The following is a 19917-nucleotide window of genomic DNA, read 5'->3' as shown; positions in this document are numbered from 1 at the left end:
ATCTCTGAGAATTTTGTCACAAACTGGCAGATTCAGCTCTTTGGTGGCTAAAGTGAGGATGCTGCTGGTCAGTCCAAACGTAGCAGAAGATGTTTCAAACAGCAGAAACCTGCCCTCTGCCAAGCTTAGCTGGCAAACTCCAGTCAGCAGCCCTGAGTTTTGCTGCTGCCGTTGTGTTTTATTGATCTAAGCGACAATTGAATGAATCACAGCTCAAAGAAGAGATGAGATTAGAGCTTAATTTTATGTAGAATTGCTTTGGTTTATAATGGGAACAGAGGTGACTTTAAAATTGCCTTTTCTTTAAATGCAAACATAAATGATGACTGGAAAGAATTAGGAGTGCAACCTAGGTATTTTAAACAATCAGGTATTTATTCCTTGACACACCTATAGGTACATCTTTATCAATCAAGAATATTTATTGAGCACTTACACATGTATGAAGCACTGTACTAAATATTTGGGAGAGTACAGTATAATAGAGTTGGCAAACACAATCCCTGCCCTTAAGGAGTTTACCAGTCTATATGGAGGATAGGCATTAAATTAAAGATAGGAGAAGTAGCAAAGTATAAGGTAGGTACCCAAGTGCTTTGGGGCTGGGATGAGTATCAAAGTGCACTGGGGTGAGTATCAAAGTGCTTGAGGGATACCTAAGTGCTTAGGCAGTGCAGAGTGGGAGGGCTGAGTAGAGGTGCCCCAGTATGTACCTAGCTGTCCTTCATTTCTGAAGGCGACATTACTGACGGTGAGACCCCAGCGCAGTGTGTGTGAGGGCGACTGAAAATACTGGTGCAAGATGGATCTAAATGCCCAAATGGTTAGTGAGGTTGTTGGTAAACCTGTTCATCTCTGTGTTCAGATAGCTGATCGAAGAAATGGCAGCTGCCTGCCAAATTCACCAGCTATGACCAACCAAGGAATATGGTTCTACTCATTACTTTCGAAGAGCACAGTTCCATCCAAATCCATTTCTCATCAATTTAGTGGGTAGAAGTATTATTGGCCCGATTATCCTATCTCTACTCCCGCACTTAGCTCAGTGCTTGGCACATTGTAACAATAATTATTGTTATTGTTGTATTATATATGATTGATAAGTATGGTCATTATTGTTGCAGCATATAAGATTATAAAATGGATAATTATAGCCAAGATTATTAGAATACTTGCTGCTCATTGAAAGTGAAGCACACCTTTCAAAGTTCTTCACAAAGCACATGGCTCCCACACCCAGTCGATTCAAAGGTGTTTGGTGTGTGACCAATTGCCTGAATTTTAGCAGTAAGATCCATCCTGACCCATTCAGAACATTCCACTGGCCTTTATGGGATAGAAGGGAATGGAGCACAGGGGGCTTTCTCTGAACCGGAAGGGCATCAGACTCTCCTGGTGATTCCCAGGGATCTATCCAGTTAGAAAGGCTCGTCCTCAGGCTCTTCCTAATTGCTTCCCATATCCAGCCCAGAACTCCCCAGGCAAGATGAGTGGAGAGTCACCCGGTCAACTGAAGTTAAACAGGATGATCTAGAGCTTTGTCTTCATTCTCCACATCACATAGATTTGGCTAAACGTGGGAAGGCACTCCTACTTGGATTTTTCTCTCTTTGATGCCCAGTTGAAAAACAAAGAGAAGGCATGTCTGCAAGCATTCCCATTATAGCCAAGTTTAGATGCCAGTGTTAAAACAGGAATGTTAACAACTCTGGGAATGGATATGTGGGTTTGGCAGCCTGAGATTTGATCATTAATCTCAATTCAATTCAGTCAGGATTTATTGAGCTTGAACTCTCCCATTGGAAAATTGGAATTAGATGCAATCCTTGTCCTCAAGAAATTTATGCTCTAAAGGGAAAGGCAAGTACATAGAATGGTTTACCAGCTTAAATTTGAGATGTCATTAACAATCAGTTTAAACAACAAGATCAAGAAGTGGATATTCCTAATTCCTTGGTTTAAAGTTGTTTTTTTCATTTTTAGAATAGCATCTTTAATCTTCTATCAAAAGCCTTTTGATCTTTGCACCCACGCCCATTATCTAAAGTCGCCATGCTCCATTTAGTCTTCATATCCAAACTACCCTCCCTTAACGCACAACATGATGCTCTCGATACCACCCTCTCTACTGAACTCAACTCATTCACTCCCCTATCCCGTCACTGATCTCGTAACACTAGTCAACAGCCCTGAATTACCTCCACAGTCCACTTCCTTCACTCCGTTGCATGAAATGTAGAGTGCTGCTGAAAGGAATCCAGATAATAGGCCAACCTTGTCCACCTCAAGTTAACCCTAACCCATTTTGCCCTGCCCTCTCCTCTACTGGGAAACATTATTTCTCCATCTTTATTGGTTCCCATGTCCATTGCCATTACCAGTTGTTTCAGATGTTTAACTCCCTCCTCAAATCCCCTATCCCTCTGCCCTCCTCCCATTCCCCCTCCTCCAACTCTTGCCCTTAATGACCTGGCTTCATACTTTATTGAGAAAATTGAAGTCATCAAGTATGATCTCCCTAAAATCTCCCCTGCGCCTCGCCAGTACCTCCCTTATTCTTTCCCCTTCTTCAATTCCCCATATTTCCAAGCAGTAGCTCAAGAGACCACCCAGTACAGTGCTCTGCCCACAGTGAGCCCTAAGTGATTATTGAAATGCCAGGAATGAATCCAAGAATACCTGGAATACAACTATTCTAGAAACATCAAGGAAAGCTTACATATATTGGCCATGAAGATGACAGCATGCCATTAAGGATCACATGAATCAGATGTGATTGATTTTTTTCAGTTTCCTTTTCAATATTATGTGTGTAATATTCATGGCAGAAGGCATGTTCTAGGGGCAGCAGGCGTATCTGATGCATCATTGCTAGCAGAACATATGGGAGCAGGATCTCCCTCCCCTCTTTTCAGTCTCCCCACAGTCTGTTTCATTACAAAGACATGGGGCAGCAAGAGATAGGAGATATTAGAACACTTTGTGTACTTCTCAGCTCAAGACTGCTTTTTCTAATGTCCTTTGAAGGTTTTCCAATTACAGTGTCCAGCCTGCAATCCCCTGGGTAAGAGCTACTTTAGATTAGAGTTTACCATTCCAGGGAAAGGATTTAGGTGCCTGACCAGATTTTATAAGAAAGGGAAATACAACCCTGCTTCTGTTTGAATTGTTACTATATCGGGACCGATGTAGTTGATTATTTTAGAAACTGAAGAGTGTGTCGAGTAATCCATTAGCATAAAATGACAGAAAACAAAATGTGAGGAAGCCATTTAGCCAGACAATTTCACATAAAGAATCAGCAATCTGTCTTTGGAGCTGGGAGTACTAATGCTGACTTTTAATATCACCCGGCAAATTACTGAAATTCTGTTTGGCAGCTTTCTCATTTATAAAGAGAGAATGATGTGACCTGCTCTTTCCAGGATGGGAAATGCTGTGGTATATTTATGCAGACATGAAATACAAGTCACTATACTAGATAGATATTTGGCATTGGTAGTGATATTTTTGTTTTCAAAAAGAGCTCCTTTTCTTGAAATAGAGCTCAAAGCCTAAGACTCGATGACAAGAATTTTTAGCTAGACAGACATCATATTTTGCTTTTGACTTGGAGGTTCCTAGATAGAAGAATTACTCATGTAGAAGAAGTAGGCAGGAAGGACCCCATTCAGCTGTCTCTCCTTGCGCAGAGTATTTGTTACTGCTTCGTTAATTTTCCCTTTAGAATATTGTGCAGTGTGAATGAACTTCCAGTTGTTGGGTCTAAGACACTGGAAATCAAGCACTTACTGTGTGCAGCACTGTACTAAGTGCTTGGGAAAGTACCATATAACAGAGTGGGTAAACACATTCCCTGCTCACAAGGAGCTTGCAGGCTAGAGGGGAGACAGGCATTAATACAAATTTTGAATCTGTAAATAAGTGCCGTGGGATGAGGATTGGGTAAATATCAAGTGCATAAAGAGTACTGATCCAAGTATATAGGTGACACGAAGGGAGAGGAAGTCAGGGAAAAGAGAGCTTAATCAGGAATGACTTCTTGGAGGAGATGTGATTTGTAAAAGGCTTTGAAGGTGGAGAGAGTATTGGTCTTTCATATAAGGATGAGAGGTAGTTCCAAGTCAAAGGGAGGATGTGGGAAAGGGGTCAGCAGTGAGATACATGAGATGGAGATAGTAAGGAAGCTGGCACTAGAAGAGTGAAGTGTGTAGGCTGGGCTATAGTAGGAAATCAGAGAGATAAGGTAGAAGGGGGCAAGGTCATTTAAAGCCAATGGTGAAGAGGTTCTGTTTGATGTGGAGATGGGTAGGCAACCCTTGGAGGTTCTTGAGGAATGGACTTTTTTTAGAAAAATCATCCTGGCAGTCGAACCAGTATTGACTTGGGGTGGGGAGAGAGTGGGAAAATTACTTTCTTTTGCTGCTGAGCCTTCTCCAGGCCATGATTTTTAACTGAATTTGCTTCCCTGACGTGATACTAGCCTGAAAGTTCCTTATGGGCAGGGAACATGTCTGCCACTCCACGGTAATGTACTCTCCCAAGTGCTTAGGAGAGTGCTCTGCATACAGTAAGTGCTCAATAAATATCTTTGTTCAGTTTCCAGTATCTTGGATCCAACTCTTGCATTTTGTGTTCATTCACACAGAGCTTTCATTTGTTGAGTAGGTGCTCAATCAATATCACTGATTGCTATAGACTAAAAATATTTGTGTGCCATTAAGCAATAGAAGAGCAGTGTAGCTTTTCAGCAAAGCAGGTGTGGTTGATGGTTAAGGTGTACTCCATGTCATCACCTCTCTGTGAGGAAGAAAAATGAGCTAAAATTTATTTCATTAGGCATTCAGCCCTTGACCTCCTATATTTTCATTTGAAGAAAAATGGCATTGTCATTTGTAGGTAGAATTTATTGACTTTTCTTTAGACTAAATCAACTTGATACATATTTATGTTGTGCCCTGTCCCAAATCCCAGCTGTGTTTATATCTCCAAGTTTTGTTAAATTATTTCAACATCTGAACCTCTTGGCCTTGTGGAAAGAGCCAGGTACTTGGAATTGTGAAACCTGGGTTCTGATTGTGATTCTGTCACTTGGCAGCTTTGTGAGCCTGGGCAAACTACTTTGCTTCTCTGTGACTGTTACCTCATTTGTAAAATGGGAATTAATATTGTGAGCCCCATGTGGTACATAGACTCTGGCCAACCTGATTAGCTCGTATCTACCCCAGCGCTTAGTACAGTGCCTGGTCCATAGTATGAGCTTAATAAATACCATTAAAAATCAAAAACAAAGAAAAGTTTACAGATGAGGTGACTGAAGTTAAGTGACTTTCCAGAAGACAAGTGGCAGAGCCAGGATTAGAACCCAGGTATTCTGACTCTCAGGCCCATGTTGTTTCCACTAGGCCACACTGCTTCCCAATATGCTCTTATGTTCCTATCTTTTATACTCAATTACTTCAGCCTATGTTATTTAATTCAGTGTCTGTCTTCCCAATTTGATTGCAAACTCCTTAAGGATAGGGATCATGTTTCCTAATTCTTGTTTTTTTCCTCCATGCTTAGGACAGTGCTCTGCACCAAACATGTGCTCATTAAATACTATCGATTGAGGAAACACCAGCCAGGTGCACCTGGCTAAGACACAAATGAAATGATTGGTCTCCAGAAGACTTTCTTTGATCATATTCCATTAGTTAAAAGAAGTGTCATATGAGCTGCTCATGGGCCACATCCTCTGATCAGCTCCCACAGACAGGCTCTCATTGGTGAGCACATCTGCCAATCAGGACTGCATCATCTGATTGGTTCCCATAGGCAGGAGTTGTGTGTGTAGATGTGGTGGAAGAGAAGGGTAAGGGAATGGAGGGAGAGGGGGTAGTGACAGAAACATCTATAGATGAATAAGTAGGTGGATGTACATAGAAATATGCATAAAAAGGTTTGATGACAGTATGCAGCATGGCTCAGTAGAAAGAGTACGAGCTTTAGAGTCAGAGTTCATGGGTTCGAATTCCTGCCTCTGCCACTTGTCAGCTGTGTGACCTTAGGCAAGTCACTTCACTTCTCTGTGCCTCAGTTACCTCATCTGTAAAATGGGGATTAAGACTGTGAGCCTCACGTGGGACAACCTGATTGCCCTGTATCTACCCTGGCGCTTAGAATAGTGCTCTGCACATAGTAAGTGCTTAAATACCAACATTATTACGTACAAAAGTGCTAAGGATGGCTACTGAGATGAGATGATCTGGGATGCTGAAAATTAATTTGGGAATGCTTGTTGGAGGCGGTGAGATTTCAGGAAGGCCTTTCCCCTCCCCTCAACAATTCTATCCCTGAGCTGGGAATATCCCCCACCTCCCACTCCACCCTTTTTCTGTGGGGCTAATGACTTTTCATAGTTCCATGCTGATTCTGCCTCAGTACAGTTCAAGTGTGTGATATTGAGCTGCTACAGAAGTGTGAGGTAAATAGATCTTGTTATTTTTAAGGTGCTCATTTTGAAAGTGACGTAGACCCACAGAGAGGGGCCAACCTATTATCTTGATCTCAATAGAGGCAGTGATTTTAGATAGGGTAAGGATTGGGAGAGGCCAGACTTCAAGGGTTAGTGACTCAGAAAGCCACCATTTTAGGTCATTTCAGCCCTGATGGAAAACTCTTAGGTCTTGTCAGAGACCTGAAGTGAGCAAGTGGTAGGAGTCCACCTCGGAAAACTTGAGCTGATCGCCCCCGTTCTCTCCATCCAGTGCACACCTAAACTCATGCGTGATTGAATAAATGGTACTTTAGATCATTCTTTTTTTAAATCTTCAATATCAACTAATAGACTTTGTGATTCCTGGAAAATTATGCTTTATAGAGATGCATCTTTTTGTGCATTCATCTTAGATTTTAATTCATTAAGCTCATTGCTCACAGCAATACAGTAGCTGTTGAGGGCAAAGGAGTTACAGACTAAAACAAGACTGTCATTTACCTGTGTTTGCCACCCTATGATTTTCCAACTTTTGAAACTACTGTCAAAAATAAACCTCGCTAATACCAGTGGAAAAAAAATCTTGATCATTTAATGAAGTCAGTCATCTGTGTGTCTCTAAGGAAGAATTCACTCTTTGTATCTAGAGATATTGGTTAAAGGTTTAAGCCTTGGTTTTAAGGTTGTCAGTGTGGTCTAGTGGCAAGAGTCAGGAGCTCTGGAAGGTCCTAGTTCTGCCACTGGTCAGCTGGGCAACCTCAAGCACTTCTCTACTCTGTAAAATGGGGATAATAAACCTGCCTCTGCTTACCTGACGGGGTGCAGTGAGAGTAAAATGAGTTAACTATTGTGACAAGACTGGACGAAGAAACAGCTTAAGAAGCAGCATGGCCTAGTGGAAAGACTCGGACCTGGGAGTCAGAAGACTTGAGTTCTAATCTTTGCTCCGCCAATTGCATACTGTGTGACCTTGAGTCACTTCATTTCTCTGTGCCCCAGGTTCTTCATCTGTAAAATGGGGATTCAATACCTATTCTCCTTCCTACTTGGACTACGAAGCCCATGTGGGGCAGGGACTATGGCCAACATGATAAACTTGTATCTATCCTGGGGCTTAGGACAATGCTTGACACACAGTAAGCACTAAATAAATACCATCATTCTTATTTATAATTAAAGCTCTGTGCAAGTATTTGGTGGTATTCTGCATTATCAACTCCCACATTTCCCAGCTCTCATCGAATTCTCATAATACTGGACTTAGCCACTCTGGAGAACCTAATTGCTCCTCTAGTGCCCGAATTTAGATGAATTATCAAAACTGGGAGAGCAGTGACCTTTATTATCTAGCCAAAGTCTAAGCTTTATATACAAATTGCCATTAAGAGAATGTTTTGTCTCTGTGGCTTTCAGATGCTCCTGGAAAGTTCCATCCATGAATATTTTATTTCTAAATTTCATTCAGTCATACTTATTGGCATTTACTGTGTGCAGAGCACTGTACTATTTCCTGACTACAGAGTCCAGTCACCTCCCCTAGGGAGATGGAAGCCAGGGGAAGAGACTGACTTGCCTTTTACAGGACTCATCTGAAGTGAGATGCAAGTTATTCATCCCAAATGGCAGGAATTCCAACGGGGCCTTACGTAGTCTTCATTCTTCAGCATTACCGTCAGTTCCTTCAGAAACATGGTTTCAAGCAAACGATCTGTATGTGGAAAGTTTCTTTTTCCCAGTTGTTTGCAACTTTATGGAAGTGAATTTTCCTCATGGATTTTCTTGGATAATATCCTGAAGAAGCACTGCTAGTAGTTTGGCAGCAACTAGACCCAGTGGTATTGTTCAAGTGACTGGGAGTCTGTGTTTAATGCCGATTTCTAAGTCAGTTCTTGTGGGTGCTATGATATGTGACTTCAACTTGGCCCAGGTTTTGAACACTCTTTTTATATGGCCTGTTTTATGCAGTCAACATACTAAATTTCTATTTGTGGTGTTCAAAGTTGTGTCTTGTGATTTATTTACTGAGAAATAACTCTTTGTTTTTTCAGAACTTCCATATGGCTGGGAGAAAATTGATGATCCAATTTATGGCACTTATTATGTTGAGTAAGTTTCCAAGTGTGATATTAATTTGTTATTACTATGTTGTGAAGCTATATTAACATCTCAAATATTGTCAAACACCCTAAGTATCCAAAACTTCAGATCCTCCGTCTATAACCCAACAGTCGGTCTGTCTTAGCTAATTACTAACTCGCTCTTCTGAGAGAGAACAAGCATGGCTTAGTGAATAGAGCATGGGCCTGGAAGACAGAGAAACTGGATTCTAATCCTGGCTCTGCCACTTGCCTGCTGTATGACACTGGACAAGTTACTTCACTTCTTAGTGCCTCAAATCTCCTCAACGGCAAAATGGGTATCCAGTACCTGTTCTCCCTCCCTATTAGACTGGGAGCTCCATGTGGAACATGGGCTGTGACAACCTGCTTATATTGTATCAAACCCGGCACTTAGAGTGTGCTTTGCACATAATAAGCATCTAACAAATACCACAGTTATTATTAGGTCCAACACTATTGCAGTGATCCTGTGGTAGTTTTCAGAGGAGGCATGCCAAAGGAGAGACTCCTAATGAATATCACCTTAAAAATCTTTCTTGGGCTTCCGAAATGGGAAGGAGCCACCTGGTCAGCTGCTGGGAACTGCTGGACTCTCTAACTAGATTTTTTTACCCTAACCAAATAAGGTGTGGTGTGCTTTATGGGTGTAAAGGAAGTCAAGGCCAGAGTGTGTTCACTAAAGTTGGCCCCATTCCAGAATGTGTCCTGGGAGTAGAACAATAAATAAATTTAGAGCTGAAAATTGGGAATTTCTCCTGCCCAACCTGAATCTTGCTTTGGGAAATCAAGGACACTTTAGAAATAGTAACTTCCAGAGGTGTAATCCAGGCTCAGTTTCCAAATGGCTAAGTCCGGGGCCAAATTTTCCATCAGGTTCTCCTCTGATAGATGAGTGTCCACCTCTAATGCCCCTCTCAGTGATGGATTCCCACCCTCAGAAGTAAATTTTTCAACCCATGGGAAGCATAGAAACCTAGAGGTCTTCACTCTATCCCATCAAATCCGCGAGGCCCTCCCTTCCCTCCTTGGGCACAGTACTGAGGATCAAGAGAGTGAATTTGAGGGAATTAAAGGAGAAAGAAAAACTGCACGTGGGAAGTCCCAGTGCCCACCCTTCAAATAGGTCACATTGAAAGTAGAATTATTAGTGATGAATTGGGTTTCTTTATATCGCAATCGATCCTTATTCACTGTACTTAGGGTTCGAGATGGGGAGGAGCCGGTGAGAAGGAGTTGAAAGTGAAAATACAGTCAGGAACTATGAGAGGAGGAGCCAATATCCAAATCCTACCCAGAGTGGAAATGAGGAGATGTTAGGAATGGTTTCTCCCCTCCCATATGCAGATCATCTGCTGTTTCCATATGCCATCCTAGATCGTCCAGTGCTGATTCCAGTAGTAGTTTCATTTGTAAATAATCACCCTCACCACATTAGGTGGCTCAGGTAACTACCAGGCTTGTCTCTGCTCTCTGTCTCTGATTCTTGTCTCTAGCTTTTCTATTTAGTGGTAATGACAGTAGCATTTTCTGAGCCTCCATCTCAGTTGTTGAACTGTGCTAGACGCTTGGAAAGTGTAGAGAAGTGAAGTGACATATTCCCTGCTCACAGCCAAAAGGATTTTCCTTGCTAGGGAAATAAAAAAAGAAAGCGGGCAGGGTGACTTAATAGGACTGATCAAATGCCATTTGCTTCTTAATTGCCCTGATGGTAGTGTGTTAATATCTCTTCTGTGCTGTGTCAGCGGATCTTGAGCCCAGTCCCAATAGAAGAAATGCCATTTCACTGAAATGTTGCTTTTTGCCTTCTCCAGTCCCAGCAAACAAGTCAGGCAGTGGTGCATGCCAGGGATTGGGAAGCAATAATGGTCCCCGGGTGTATCAGCCTTTCATTCATGCCATTTTGGGGGGGAAAGAGGACACGTGCTACTGAGCCTGGGCCCGCAGGATTCTAGTTTTTCCCATCTTGTTAAGGGAAGTCAGTTATTATTATTATCATCATTAATAATAATAATCATTTAGCATTTACAGTATACCCATGCTCTGTGCTGATTGAAACAAGGACCCTGTCCCTCCCAGAGCTCACAGTTGAAGGGATAAAGGACAGCATTGTGGAGGGAGGAGAATACAATTTGAACAATGAGTACAGGTTAAAATTTGACATTCAAAATATCCTATATCACTACATCACAGGTCCATATTCAAAAATATCACTAGTGAAATGTGCAAGTAAAGCAGTTCTCAGAGGGTGCAGTCTTTGGCTGTCTCTCTACTCCCAGCAAAAAGTTCTGAGCTCCAAACTGCTACAGCTTTAGGATGTTCGAAAAGCTCAGAAGGCAGATTTAGCTTCCATAATAATAATCATATTTGTTAAGTGCTTACTATGTGTCAGGCACTATACTAAGCACTGGGGTGGATACAAGCTAATCAGGATGAACACAGTCCCTGACCCACATAGGGCTTACAGTCTCAATCCCCATTTAAAAAATGAGGTAACTGAGTCCCAGAGAAGTGAAGCGACTTGCCCAAGGTCATGCAGCACACAAGTAGCAGAGCTGGGATTAGAACCCAAACCTTCTGACTCCCAAGCCCTGTGCTCCATCCATTGCTCCAAGATTCATTCATTCAATAGTATTTATTGAGCGCTTACTATATGCAGAGCACTGTATTAGGCACTTGGAATGTACAAATCGGTAACAGATGCTTCCATGGTTTCAGAAAAGGGGAGGGGGACTGCCCTGGGAATTGGTGGTATCAGCAGGCCACCCTACATAACCAAAGGAGAGAAGGAAGCAGGGGAGGCTTGGTAGTTTCACATCCACAGTGTCACCTCAGGCAGCTCCAACTCCATCCTCCAGAGCATTTTCTGGCCTCTGCAGAGCTTGTCAATTATCCGTGTGGATGCTGGAGTTTTTGGAAGGTGCCCGTGGCCGTTGTCTGGGACCAGAATTGGTTAGGAGAGGCCCAGAGGCAGCGTACGGGTTGAGAACTTCAGGCTCCAAAGCATTTTTGTTATAAATAAAGACCACTGACTCCTTGCAGAAATGAATGGGAACCTTGAAAATTCGAGTTGTCATAGCAACTTGAACTCAGTTGTGTGTTCCGTTTGAAGAACGCTAAGGTATGCACATTCAGCGGTCTAGCTGATTATCTGAAATATTGTTGCTTGGATAAGGTTCCCATTAGGAGTCACCTATATTTAATTTTCTGACATGGAAGGGTTTAAATCTGCATGAAGTAAAATGGCTTAAGCCCTGTGAGGCAGTAATAGGGGTCCAGAATTTGGCTTTTATCACCCTGAAGGGCACCTTTTTCTGCTCTGCGCTTCCGTTTGTCTTCTACAAATGGGGCAGTTGAGTCAGCCATGTGCTCAATGACAGACAGACCCAGCCCTCCTATAATAGGAGTGTTGTGTTTTCTCAGGACTATTAGAAGGAAGAGTCCAACACCACACAAATACACAGCTGTTTCTTCTGTCACTGTCCCTGTGGATCCAGAAAGGTGGGACATAGTCCAAAGAACTCATTTTAATAATCTAAAACTAGTGAAAATGCACATTTTGGCAGAGCTAAGGGGTTTTGACTCAGTTTTCCTCCCCAAACAAATGAATGTAGACGCTGGAAACACATAGGAACATGAAAGCTAACTAGGCATATTTGTTGAAAGAACATTAAAAAAAGAGAGAAAGATTTAAAAAAAAAAAATCAAATGCAGCAAACCATAGGATTAGATGGCTATGATTTTGTGCAAACGTGATTGTTTTACTATGAAAAATTGTATTTGCCGGTGGAAATTTAATTTTCATTGCAGTCGTTGAGTGTGTTAACTGAGTAGGCCAGAACACACAGTTTTGTGAGGTGCTTTCATGCAAAACTGTCTCCTCCGACAGAAAGATGAAAGCAAACCATAAAACTACAGCTGAAATTATAGTGGGGACTGGCAGATGTGATTTTCATGTAAACATTTTTTTTCCATTGATAGCACATCTGCGCTCTAAGTTATTACTCATGTGCCAGAAAGTGATGAAAAAGGACTAGAATGCAGGAAGAGTATGAGTTTCAAATGCTATGAATTTTTTTAAATGAGGTAGCAAATTCTGTTTCAATATATTTTCTCTTTAATTCTTCCAGGAAGCTATAAACTTGGAATTAAGAAGATTTATTGGGCATCCACTTGGTACAGTGTAGTGGGTATCCAACACTTACATACACATTTTTTAATTATATATTATGTTACTTATATTAATGTCTGTCTCCCCCTCTAGACTGTGAACTTGTTGTGGGAAGAGAACGGGTCAGCTAATTCTGTTGTATTCTACTCACCCAGGCACTTAGTACAGTGCTCTGCACATAGTAAGCACTCAATAAATATCATTGATTGCTTGGCATGCTCCTTGCCCACAAGAAGCTTACACTCTAATGGGGAAGCTAGACATAAGACCTATTTAGAACTAGCATGGTTATTATAAAGAAATATATTTAATGTTTGTTCAGGAATGCTGAAGATGGATAGAAATAGGTTTGCAAGTGCTAGAGTTGGCAGGTTTTATACAGCTTGGGGTCCTGGTAAAATAATGGAGGAAGGCTTGTTGGAAGAAATGGAATTTTAGGAGGAATTTAAATGTGAAGAATATATGGCGGGTAATAGGATTTCTGAATTATTTGAGTTCATTTACAGAATGAACCATGTGGTTTGGGGGCTTCTCCAGCCTTCAGTCATGTTAGCAGCAGCATCCTTAATGCCCAAGGACGTTTCATCCATTCCTGATTGAATGACAAGCATTTGGTTCCCATGGAAATTATTTTTGTCTCAAAGTATACTTCATCTGTGGCATATTCTCACAGTCATTCTTCGAGAGTCTTCTTTCCCGTCTGTGCTCTTCTCGTTGTTCAGCCCATTTGACTTTTTCCTTCAACTGGCAGGAAGCGTGGCCTCAAATCCTTCACCTAAAGAAAGGAAAGAAAAGCCTTTTCTCATTTGAGAACATGAATACTTGATTAGCCCAAGGGACATTATGAATAAACCCAGTCAGAAGCTTCCTCTTCCGTAGGAACACTGAGGCTCTAGCGAGTGTCCGTTGGACAGGCCAAGTCCTGAGGTGATCTCTCTTAGATCACTCCCTCTCCTGCTGGACATTGCCCCCAAACACTGAGCAAAGCTGAATTGAATCTCTTGGTTAGAGCTAAAATCTTCCAAGGGACAACCAAGCAGGTGAAGTTAGTGCTTCTAGGAGAATTCTGGCATTTCATCATTGTCTTTCCTGTGTCTGTTGGTCCTCCAAACAAACTATAAGCCTGTAGTGAGCAGAGAACAAGTCTACCAACTCTGTTGCATTGTTCTTTCCCAAGCACTTTGCAGTGATCTGCTCACAGTAAGCGCTCAGTAAATACCATTGAGTGAATTGTTGAAACCAGAAAATGTTGCTGTCTTTATCGAGCCTTCCCAGAAATTGCAAAACGGGTGGAAGATTTGAAACAAGTCCAGTTTTGGGGTTTTTTTGTCCTTTTTCCCAGCTGCTTTTTTTTTCCCTGCTAGAAACACTACAAGTGAAATAATAATAATAATTGTGTTATTTAGAAAGCGCTTATCATGCTCCAACCACTGTTCTAAGGGCAGGGGTAGCTACAGTGCAATAAGATCAGCCAGGATTTCTCTGAGGTGCTTTTATTTGTGCAAAAAGGTGAAAGAGATGGAAAGTATTTCGGTGCTGTGATTCAGACACCTGTCTCCCATGGAGTTCGCGGTCTAAGGGGGAAAGGAGAACAAGTATTGAATCCTCATTTTACAGATGAGGAAACTGAAGCACGGATAAGTCAAGTGACTTGCCCGGGGTCACCCAGCTGGCAAAAGGTGGAGTTGGGATTAGAACCCAGATCTTCTGACTCCCAGATCCACACTCTTTACACTAGACCATGCTATGTCTCCTGAGGATTCACTAATGAAATGACCTGTTCTTAATTTTGCCCTATGATAGTGGCATATCACTCATGTAGACAGCCACCAGAATCACCGGGCCAGGCTGCTGCAGTATATTAGATGTGGATTTGGAGTCAAGGATCATCTATGATGCAATTGCCATTGGAGCCATGGGGAGTATATTAAAACTCATATTCCCCAGAGCACAAGAGAAGGCAGAGAGCCTCTGAGGCTTGAAAGCAGCCCTCACTCTGGGTTGAGGTCAGTTGCCACATTGATTTTCAATATCCTAAGATTCACACTTCAAGGAACAAGAGCCAAAGCAAGCCAGGTATTTGTAATTCCAACCCAGCCTTGTCTGACAGACTCCTGACAGTAAGGCCAAAACTTTACTAGGAAAACAGCCGCAGGAACAGACCAAGTAGCTTGGAAGTGAATTAACCTCCCTCCAGCCATCCGGATTGCCTGACACCCCAGTGAACTTACCGAGGCATTTTTCTCATGTACCAATGCACTTTAGCATCATATAAATCTTCCACATCTACAAAAGCTAGAGCTCCTCCGTGCCACTCCGTGTTTTGTATGAAGTTTTTCATCCTGCTCTGTGACGGCAGAAACAATTAGAGTGGCTTTCATCCGTCTAGCCTCAGTTCCCAGACATTCCCCTCTTTTTTGGCCCTGGGGCTTTCCTCTAGTCTCCATCCTCCTTCACTTCTCATTTTGGAGTGCAGAGTAGCCAGGCCTCATTTCAGAAGGGATTGTTTCAGTGCTGCCTTGTTTTTCCTTTTCTCCCATGTACATTTCCAGGCTCCCAGAGTTGGTGGGCTGGGGCAGGGAATGTGTCTGCTAATTCTCTTGTATTTTACACACCCAAGTACTTAATACAATGCTCTGCACATAGTGAGTGCTCAGTAAATATCATTTATTGATTGATCAATTGGCTAGAAAAGCCTCTGCCTCACTAGCGGTTCATGGTCTGAAGTGACATCCTGGCAAGTGTGCAAATATTTTATGGCTCTTTCCAAGCTCTGTGGGGGGGGCAGGGTTATGCATTCAGAGGGGCTCCCTCCTTGTTGTGAGGCCAAAAATGTTTATGCCAGATGTTTTCCTAGGCACTGTCTTTGACTCTTCAGGAGCATAGGTTGCCTTCATAAAAGTCAAAAGTGTTGATTTTAACAGTCCCAATTTCTTGTGCTCTCCCTGCTTCAAGAGAGAAATTAAAGTTAAATCAATCAATCGTAATTACTGACTGCTGTGTGCAGAGCACTGTACCAGGCGCTTTAGAGAGTATATCCTAACAGACTAAGTAGATGCGTTCCCTGCCCACAATGAGCTTACAGTCGAGAGGGGAAGAAGGACATTAAATAAATTACGGATATGCACATAAGTGCTGTTGGGCTGAGGGAGGGGTGAATAAGGGGGTGCAAATTACCAGTGCAAGGGCGATGCAGAAGGGAGTGGGAGAAGAGGAAATGAGGGCCTAGTCCGGGAAGACCTCTTGGAGGAAATATGCCCTCAATAAGAGATCTGGATGTTAGACGTCTAGAGGACATCCTTACAGGCGAGACATCTAGACATCCTCTGTTATATCGTATCTTCCCAAGTGCTTAGTACAGTGCTCTGCACACAGTAAGTGCTCAATAAATACCACTGACTGATTAATAGATATGCTTGGGATCTGGTTTCTAAAGACTTATTGAGTCAGCATAGCTAAGAAACTAGCTTTTCAAATTGCTGTCTAACCTGCATTTGTTTGATAGGAAAATGACTTTCCCTTTTTCATTATAACAAATGACAAGTACATCCCACCTACGCTACTACTGTTTAGTGGATGGATTTCATTTTTAACCAGTGAAATCATAGTGCAACAGATCCACTCAGTGGCACAGTAAAACACATATCTCAGGCAGTTATCAATTTCATGTCTTTAAAGTACAATCCAGGATAGATTTGAAAACTGTCAGACAGTAGCATCCTGTTCTCTTCTGGAGGGGATGCCTGTATCTCACTGAAGTCAAAGGAAGGAGTATTAGCTGGAAGAAACCTCTGAGATTAGTGCTGATTTAATTCAGTTCCCAAGTTAGGTTCCTTCTTCTTTAGAAGGAGCCATTAAGTACAAACGGCTTTCAGCACCGTTAGAAGGTCCTGGTTCAAATTACCCCGTAACAGGAACATTAATATGTAGCAGTTGCACACATCCCTAACAACTCAGCTCATTCTGTCTTCAAACTCCTCACAGGACTGTTTTTAGCTTCCAAAGTGGGGATGGATTTTTCTATGAAATCAGCTGATAAAATGATTTTGGGGGTTCGTGTACAGATTGTGCCCCCTGACCGCACTCATTCTCCTACAGTCCCAATCACCAGCTCCTTTCTCAGCTGGCGAAATCACTGCCCTCCTCCCCTCCCACAAAGATGAACCCCTCCCTTCCCCGGCCCCCGCCAGCTGTGGTGGAGAGACAGCAAATGCAAATTGTAGGTCCGAAGACCCTCAGGCCACATTGAGGATCCCCCCACCCCCAAGCCTCAGTGACCGCAATCACTTCTTGTTTTAGTGGTCATATTATCCATGTAAGACGTTTTGCAGATTGAGCTGTGGGTGTGAAAATAAGGCTGACAGGAGAAATTCACCGTTGCCAAACTCTGTCATGTGATTGTCTCTGTTCACGAGAAGGCAGTAAGATTTAGAGATACAAACATGTACTGGAGCCTGAAGACATGTTCCCTTTAGAAACACACACACACACACACACACACACACTTTCATTTGCAGGAAATGCAAAAACCACCATCATCAAAACTTCTCTGTGCTTCACTTACCTCATCTCTAAAATGGGAATTCAATGCCTATTCTCCTTCCTTCTTAGATTGCCAGCCTAGGGCAGAGACTGAGTCTGACCTAACGATCTTCTCTCTTCCCCAGTGCTTAGAATAGTGCTTGTCATTGACTAAGCACTTTACAAATACTGCAATCATTATTATTATTGCTAAGCGCCTATGAGAAGTGATCCCTGTTTTGAAGGAGCTTACTTTTGAGCAAGAGAGATATGCTAACTCTATTTCAGAGTTAATAGCCAAGACCATAAAAGACCATCTTGCACCCAGAGCTTACAAAAGATTTTCCCAATCCAGCAGGCTGGAAACCCCTCAACTCTGTTGCCCCAATCTGGCTAGTGAAAGAACTCGTGCCAGTTGGGGAAGAGAAAGAGACAATAGAAATTCCAGCCCAGGTGGCCCCTGGACTTGCCTAAAGAACAGATCAGATCCTAAGAGGCCACCATGCCACCCCCTCACCCCCAGCACCCAAGGTCCCCCTCTTCCAATTCCTCCCAGAATCATGTGTGTTTCCCACCCCTTTGAGGACTTATAAGCTCACTGTGGGCAAGAAATATGTCTGTTATATTGTAGTGTTGTACTCTCCCAAATGCAAACAGTAAGTGTTCAATAAATACACTTGATTAGCATCAGAACAGAGATTACAGAGGGAGGTAAGCCCAAAGTATTGTTCAGAGGTTGCCTGATCAATCAATCATTGGTATTTATTGAGCACTTACTGAGTGCAGAGCACTGAACCAAGTGCTCTGGAGAGTAAAGTACAATAGAATGAGGCTTTGTATAATCTATCCAGGCCCATGGGCCCTCTGTGATCGTCACCTTTCCCTCCTATCTCTCATGGATCCTTGGGGAGAGTGGTTGGCTCACTAGACTGTAAGTTCCTTGAAGGCAGGGCTCATGTCTACCAACTCTACTGTATCATATTCTCCTAAATAAGTCATTCATATTTATTGAGCACCTACTATGTGCAGAGCACTGAACTAAGCACTTTGGAGAGTATAACAGTATCACAGACACATACCCTGCCCAGAGTGAACTTACTGTGTAGTGATGAATATAGTGCTCCACACACAGTAAGTGCTCAGTAAGTACCATTGTTGTGAAGGACATCTGTGCTTCTGTCCATTCCTTGGACATATGCAGTGTATGTTTTGGGCCCTCTGGATCATGAGGTCCTGTGCACAGGGGGGAGTATTGTACTCTCCCAAGCGCTTACTACATTACTCAGCACAGAGACAGTGCTCCATATGTACCACAGTTTGCTTGATTGTTGCCTCACTAGATGTGAAAATGGTGGTTCTGTCTGGCACTGAAAGCTTATGGTCCCTAGACACAGTAGTACAGGACATATGGGGATGACTAGAGGGCAGAGAGCAAAGCCAGTCCTACCAGATTTGTTTTTATGATATTTCTGAAGCACTTACTATGTGCTAGGCACTGTTCTAAGTGCTGGGGTAGATGCAAAGTAATCAGGTTGAACACAATCCATGTGGCTCACAGTCTTGATCCCCATTTTACAGATGAGGTAACAGAGGCACAGAGAAGTGCAGTGACTTGCCCAACATCACAAAGCAGGCATGTGGCAGAGCCAGGACTGGAACCCAGGTCCTCCTGCCTTCCAGGCCTTGGCTGTATCCACTAGGCCATGCTGCTTCTCTGATTCTCATAGTCCAGATCCTCTTGGGGAATAGAGGAGAAGGAGATGGTTACGGAGGGTGTGGTGATGCTGCTTTGGTCTCCCCGGCCTGATGCTCATCACAAGCCCCCAGCATCCCCGCCGTGTTGAATGAGGCTATTCATTGGGGAACCCGAGGAGGACAAAGCTGCCCTGTTCTCCAGCAATCATTTTTCTTTGTGACGGCCCCTTTGGAGCCCGGGAGCGATGTTCAGCATTGAATGAATGGCTTCATTTGTGGCCGTGGAAATAGCTGCCGGCAGTGAGCTCAGGGCGCTGGGGGGACACCCGGCGAACTCGATCTCAGAGCACCAGGCAGGTCAGGCCCGGGGGTGGCTGTCGGCACGTTCTTTCTGGCCAAGCTCTAGACCACAGCCCTGCCATTGAGGCTGGTAGGCTTATTTGTTCCCAGGGAAACGGGATCAGAAGCTGGGGGGAGAGAGGAGCGGATGGATAGAACTGGTGAGTTCCCCAGGCAAAATTAGCAGAGGCTCTGCCCCAGTTACAGTTTTAATTGGTTCCATGAAAATAGAGGGCTAAGCAAAAGAGAGCTAACCAAAGTAGTTACCCATAGGAAATAATGTAAAATGCAAATATCCAGAAAGTTGATCAGAATCACACAAATGTATCAAACTGAAATGGGGGTAAAGAGCAACACAATTGTATATCACTAATAAAATATTTGAATGATGTGCTTATATATATACGTATATATATACTTATATACGAGTACTTAATTTTCAAAGATCAGTCACATATTCAGCAGAGAGCTTGTGCTAAAAAGTATTAAAGATCTGTTATCTCTGCTAGATTTGTCATTATAAAGGCCATTTTACAGGGGCTTTAATTATTCTAGTCATTCAAGATACTTCAGAAGGAGGGGGAGGAGGAGGGAGG

At 42.8% G+C, this 19917-nt stretch overlaps 1 protein-coding gene across 9 annotated transcripts in view; it reads left to right on the top strand.

The window, feature by feature from the left end:
- Positions 1 to 19917, top strand: part of MAGI2 (membrane associated guanylate kinase, WW and PDZ domain containing 2) — a 902790-nt gene that overhangs the window by 703645 nt on the left and 179228 nt on the right. For all 9 annotated transcript variants that reach the window (XM_029077508.1, XM_029077506.1, XM_029077507.1 and 6 more), the window contains one exon: positions 8527 to 8584. In XM_029077508.1, coding sequence (XP_028933341.1) covers positions 8527 to 8584 — 58 coding nt within the window. The remainder of the gene's footprint in view (positions 1 to 8526; positions 8585 to 19917) is intronic.

This window comes from Ornithorhynchus anatinus, chromosome 13 (assembly GCF_004115215.2).
Source record: "Ornithorhynchus anatinus isolate Pmale09 chromosome 13, mOrnAna1.pri.v4, whole genome shotgun sequence".
In the NCBI taxonomy this organism is placed as follows: domain Eukaryota; kingdom Metazoa; phylum Chordata; class Mammalia; order Monotremata; family Ornithorhynchidae; genus Ornithorhynchus; species Ornithorhynchus anatinus.
Note: the sequence above shows the minus strand (reverse complement) of the source record. Positions and strands in the feature narration are given on the sequence as shown.